The sequence below is a fragment of the Berghia stephanieae genome, chromosome 3, assembly GCF_034508935.2.
Source record: "Berghia stephanieae isolate SIO BIC M18660-M18661 chromosome 3, UCSD_Bste_1.3, whole genome shotgun sequence".
Lineage (NCBI taxonomy): Eukaryota > Metazoa > Mollusca > Gastropoda > Nudibranchia > Aeolidiidae > Berghia > Berghia stephanieae.
The window spans coordinates 98,989,753-98,994,752 of record NC_088362.1 but is presented as its reverse complement, the minus strand read 5'-3'; the positions used below and the strand labels follow the sequence as shown (position 1 = coordinate 98,994,752).

The following is a 5,000-nucleotide window of genomic DNA, read 5'->3' as shown; positions in this document are numbered from 1 at the left end:
TCTTTTGCTTTTACTTTTATTATATTTGAATCAACTAATTTATTTATTTATCTGTGCATTTATCTAATTTGATTATTTATTAATTTATTCATTCATTTGTGGTATGGTCCAACAACATAAATAATTATCTTTCCCCACCCAGAATTTATCAGCGGATCGTCTCTCTCTCTCTCTCTCTCTCTCTCTCTCTCTCTCTCTCTCTCTCTCTCTCTCTCTCTCTCTCTCTCTCTCTCTTTACTGTACTTTCGTTTCATTTTATTCACACAATGAGAAATCAATCTGACTTCACCATTACCAAACTTTTATTCGGAACCATTTCCTCTTGACACTTGACCTTCGACCGTATCCTTCACATCACAGGTGAGTGTGTAAACAAAAAGTAAGTCTGTTGACATAATGTTATCTATCTCTGACCGGTCATAAGTCATTGCGTAGGGGATGTCCGGTCATATTATGTCCTTTGAATGCATGCTCTTCATATTTGCTTCTATAGTTTCTAGACGCGTTCCTGACCTATACTATACCTATACTATACACGATGGAACTACGAAGATCAGACTGACCATCATTTCAATTTCATACTCTAATTTTGACATTCAATAATGTTGATAATTAAAATTCTCTCTGGTCGCGTAGTGTAGCAATCAGTCTCCTTCAGAGAAGGATTACAGGAGCACGACGTGAACGTTTGCTACTTGCTACTTACTGAAACCGGGGAAAGATCCAAAATCCAAGAAAAGCTATCGCCCGATCTCCCTCCTGTGCATCGCATACAAGCTATTTGAGCGAATGGTTATGTCCCGCATGTCACCCAGTCTAGACGAACAACTGTCTCCAGACCAGGCTGGATTCCGACCAGGACGGTCAACATGTGGTCAACTTCTAAACCTTACACAATTCATAGAAGATGGGTTTGAGACAAAACAGGTCACTGGCACAGTCTTCGTCGACCTCACTGCAGCCTATGACACAGTGAATCACAAGATCCTACTCCTCAAAGTGGCTAAAATGATAAAGAATAAGAACATTGTAAATATTATCCAGTCACTTCTCGAAAACAGGCGCTTCTTTGTTGAAATGGATGGCCGGAAGAGCAGGTGGCGCACCCAGAAGAATGGTCTTCCCCAAGGATCAGTGCTGGCTCCAACACTTTTCAACATATATACAAATGATCAGCCTGAGTTCCCAAATATCCGCCGATTCATATATGCTGATGACCTATGCCTTGCAACACAGGATGTGTCCTTCCAACCAATCGAGAGCAGACTGACAAATGCCCTAGACACCCTTACAAAGTACTACACTAAAAACTCGCTGAACGCCAACCCAGGGAAAACACAAGTGTGTGCATTTCACCTCAACAACCACCAAGCCCACAAAAAACTTAACATCAAGTGGAATGGCCAGACATTAGAGTACAACTACCACCCAGTGTACCTCGGAGTGACGCTTGATCGGACTCTGTCCTTCAGAGAATACGTGAGGAAGACCAAGGCAAAAGTGTCCACGCGTAATGCCCTCCTTGGAAAGCTGGCAAACATGAACTGGGGAACTGACCCTAAAACTCTAAGGACCACAGCATTGGCCCTCAGCTACTCAACTGCGGAGTACTGCTCAGCTGTATGGGCCCGATCATGCCATGCCTCCAAGCTAGACCCCGAGCTCAACAACGCCTGCCGGATCATAACGGCCAGCTGAGAGCAACACCATTACCACTGGTCTACCGTGCAGCAGGAATAGCCCCACCACACATCCGGAGGGAAACTCATGCCCAAATACAAAAATACAAACAGGAAATGGACCAGAGACACCCCCTTCATGACCACAATTGCCCCAAAAGCAGGCTCAAATCAAGGAAGAGCTTCCTCACAGTAGAGAGCCTTCACCCAGACCACTCAGCATTCTTCCGCCTGGACAAATGGGTAGAATGGGACAAGACAGCAAACGATGCCCTCCAGCCCCCAACAGAAAAGCTCCCAGCAGGCACAGACCTCAAGAGAAAAGAATGGGTGGCGTTGAACAGAGCTAGAGCAAAGGTGGGAAACACCGCCACCAACCTCTTTAAATGGAAAATCTCACCGGGCACTGAATGCCCATGCGGTCACCCCAGACAGACCATGGACCACATCCTGTCTGAATGCTCGCTGGGACCTCACTGCACCAATGCTGACCTGAGGGAATGCAACCAGACTGCCCGGGACTGGCTGACTCACTGGCGCGACAAGATATGATAATGTTGATAATTACAATTACAGGTATAAAGAAACTTAACCTTAAGAACAGAAGTAGAGGGGAGTTAAGTTGACCTCAAAATCTTTACCCAATCTATTAGTTTCTCGTATTGCCATTTTAAAAGATGTCCTACTCCTTCTTTTCGACTTAGTCTGGAAAGTTTTGGTGTGTTTCGAAGTTTCATCACTTCTTCTGGCTAGGTCAGTCATCTCAAAATAAAGTCATTTTATTTTGAGATGACTATCCAATTTGGACCAAATTTTAAAAATGTTAGATATTTGGTCCAAATTGGATAGTTTTTTTATGTGTTGTTGTTTGACTTCCACGTGTTTATTCATGTAGACTGTACTGTAGATATATGGCTGTGGATAATCGAATCCATTATTTTCAGGGCTGTGGCTATTCGGACTCGGAGTCTGAATAGTCTCCCGTAGCTATTCGGACTCCAATCCCAGTGCGCATGCGCAATCAACAGGTTTTTTTGGACTGAGTCTGAATAGTCTTCCATAGCAGTATAGTTTGTTTTTTTTTTTAAATATTGATAATTAAATAGAATTGGTGCAAATCAAAATAACAATTATACTATCTAGTAACTTTATTTGATACAAAATCATTTATCAAAAGTAAATTAAAGTAACTGCGGTCTAAAGGAAAAGCTTTGTTAACAACACCATGCGATGTCCAAACAAAATCAGGACAATTTTTTAAAACTAACATATTCTAGTAGTATTCAACAGGCAACAATCCTTCTACAGTGCAAACCAGGGGTTATGAGACTCATTAATCATTTTGACATGAAAAAACAGAATTTCTTCTGAACTCTTCTTCTGTTTCTTTATCAGTTCTGCCCACTGCCCGAATAGCCGCGGGAGACTATTCAGACTCGAGTCCGAATTGCCACTTCAAATTTTCAGGCAGGTCTGTGAAAAGGTGCCCCAAGTTTTATTTAGTAGATTCATTTGAGAGAATACTGAGATAATGAAAAGCAAATCACAACAGAAACCTGAAATTAAAGTTAATGGAGAAAAATAAACCCAACCTAAACAGACAATGTCTACTGTATTGGTTCACGCAGCTTTCATGAGAATAAAATTAGGCACTGTTTGGGGGTTGATGTCCCTGATGAGAGAGTGGCCATCTTTATATGTTACATTGAAGATTGGCCATATACGTTTTGTTGTGTGAAGCAATTTAGTTCGTACATCACAGACTACTTTCTCAAATCCCGGTTTCTTCAATTTTCTTTTGATGTGGGGTGGAGGGAAGGGAGTGGTTTTGGTTTTTGTTGTTTTTGTTTGTTTTGTTTTTTTTTTTGGGGGGGGGGGGGGGGGGTTGTTCTTATTGTCATGTTGTTTTTTAAAAAATGAAGACGCATCATTTGATTGACGAATATCAATGTATTTGGAATCATCCGTTTTGTGAGCGGAGTAAGCTTTTAAAAGTAATGTATTTTCTGTTAGTTTTAGATGTAAATGTTATATTGAGTTGTGCACTTAGGACCCTATTCTAATTATACCATAATTATCATTTTAAAAAACAAAATCTTTGTGCGTCTCGGCCTAAAAATTAGACACTCAAGAGTCCAATTTGAGATCAGTCGTTGTTAATAAAATGTCTGACTTTAAAAGTAAAATAAATAAGATAGTTACATTTAAATAGCTGAATGCTTTAACTATTATATTCCCTTAAGCTGGTCATTTCAAACCAAACGTTCATCACCACGCCAATCCTGTGAGGTATCCTATTTGGTCTAGCACTCTTACTCTTATGATATAATCCATCACTGCCCTATGTCTGATACTCAGTGAAAATCTGTGTTTGGTGGACAAGAGGAGTGGAACTGGAAGAAATTGTGTGCAAAATGCCTTTCTGTAGGACATACTGAAGGGATGCTTGCCACTTGGCTCTAACCCTCAGACCTAATTAAGATTATGCTGTAAGTCCAAGATTCTAAGTTTAATGCTTCTCCACTGTGGCAAACTTATTGACTCCCACAAGGAAATCACAAATTATTAAATTTTTTTTTTTTTTTGTCTTCTTTAGGTGAATGGAACAAACTGAAGTAGGTCTGTAATGCTTAGATGTGCTCTCCAATTCCCAAAGAAGAATCCCTGGCTTCAGAAAGAGAAGACAACCCTGTTAGCATTCAAAAGGATGTGTGTGACATACTTTTGTCAGAGTGAAATCTGCCAGAGTGGGGGATATTGGTTGGTGTTGGCCAACAACAGGGACGAAGGATGGGACCGATCAACAAACAAGGCTCATTTTTGGGGTCCTGACAATCTTTGTTTCAGTGGTAAGATATTGATATTCAAACATCAAACATGTGCCTTTCTTGTAATATTTGTCTAATAATCAAGTCAAAAGTCAATAAGATAAGATAAAATAACACCAAAATGCTTCATGTGTTCGTTCGTCTTCACTTCTTTTTTTTTTTCAAAAAAAGTCAAAAGCCAAAAGTCAACAACATTGCAGTCCAAACAGTTCAGAATAAAGGCAAATTATAATTTCGTAAACAAAGGAAGTAATACAATAAATTCTTCATTCATCTATATTTTCAACATTTCTAGTCAACACAGCCACTTTTGTAATTCGACAGTTGATTTTTATTTGGTATAACTTACAAATAAACATATTTCTTTTATTGACAGTCCCAAACAGTTTAATTTTTTTTCTTCCAAAAATTATTTACAATTCAGAGCACCCTCTTAATTGAATAGTCATATGAGTACCATGTGTATTTTAAATAGATTTTAGTACCAACCTTG

General features: G+C 39.6%; 1 protein-coding gene across 4 annotated transcripts in view; it reads left to right on the top strand.

Annotated features, from left to right (window-relative positions):
- LOC144968961 (transport and Golgi organization protein 2 homolog) overlaps window positions 1-5,000 on the top strand; it is a 19,837-nt gene that overhangs the window by 4,227 nt on the left and 10,610 nt on the right. The window contains exons 1-2 of one of the 4 annotated variants that reach the window (XM_078907864.1): window positions 279-360; window positions 4,276-4,528. In XM_078907864.1, the coding sequence (XP_078763990.1) occupies window positions 4,306-4,528 (223 nt within the window). In that variant the 5' untranslated portion in view covers window positions 279-360; window positions 4,276-4,305. Of the gene's footprint in view, window positions 1-278; window positions 380-2,033; window positions 2,256-4,275; window positions 4,529-5,000 lie in introns of those variants that run through there. The other 3 variants (XM_078907863.1, XM_078907865.1, XM_078907866.1) reach the window with 3 other exon arrangements.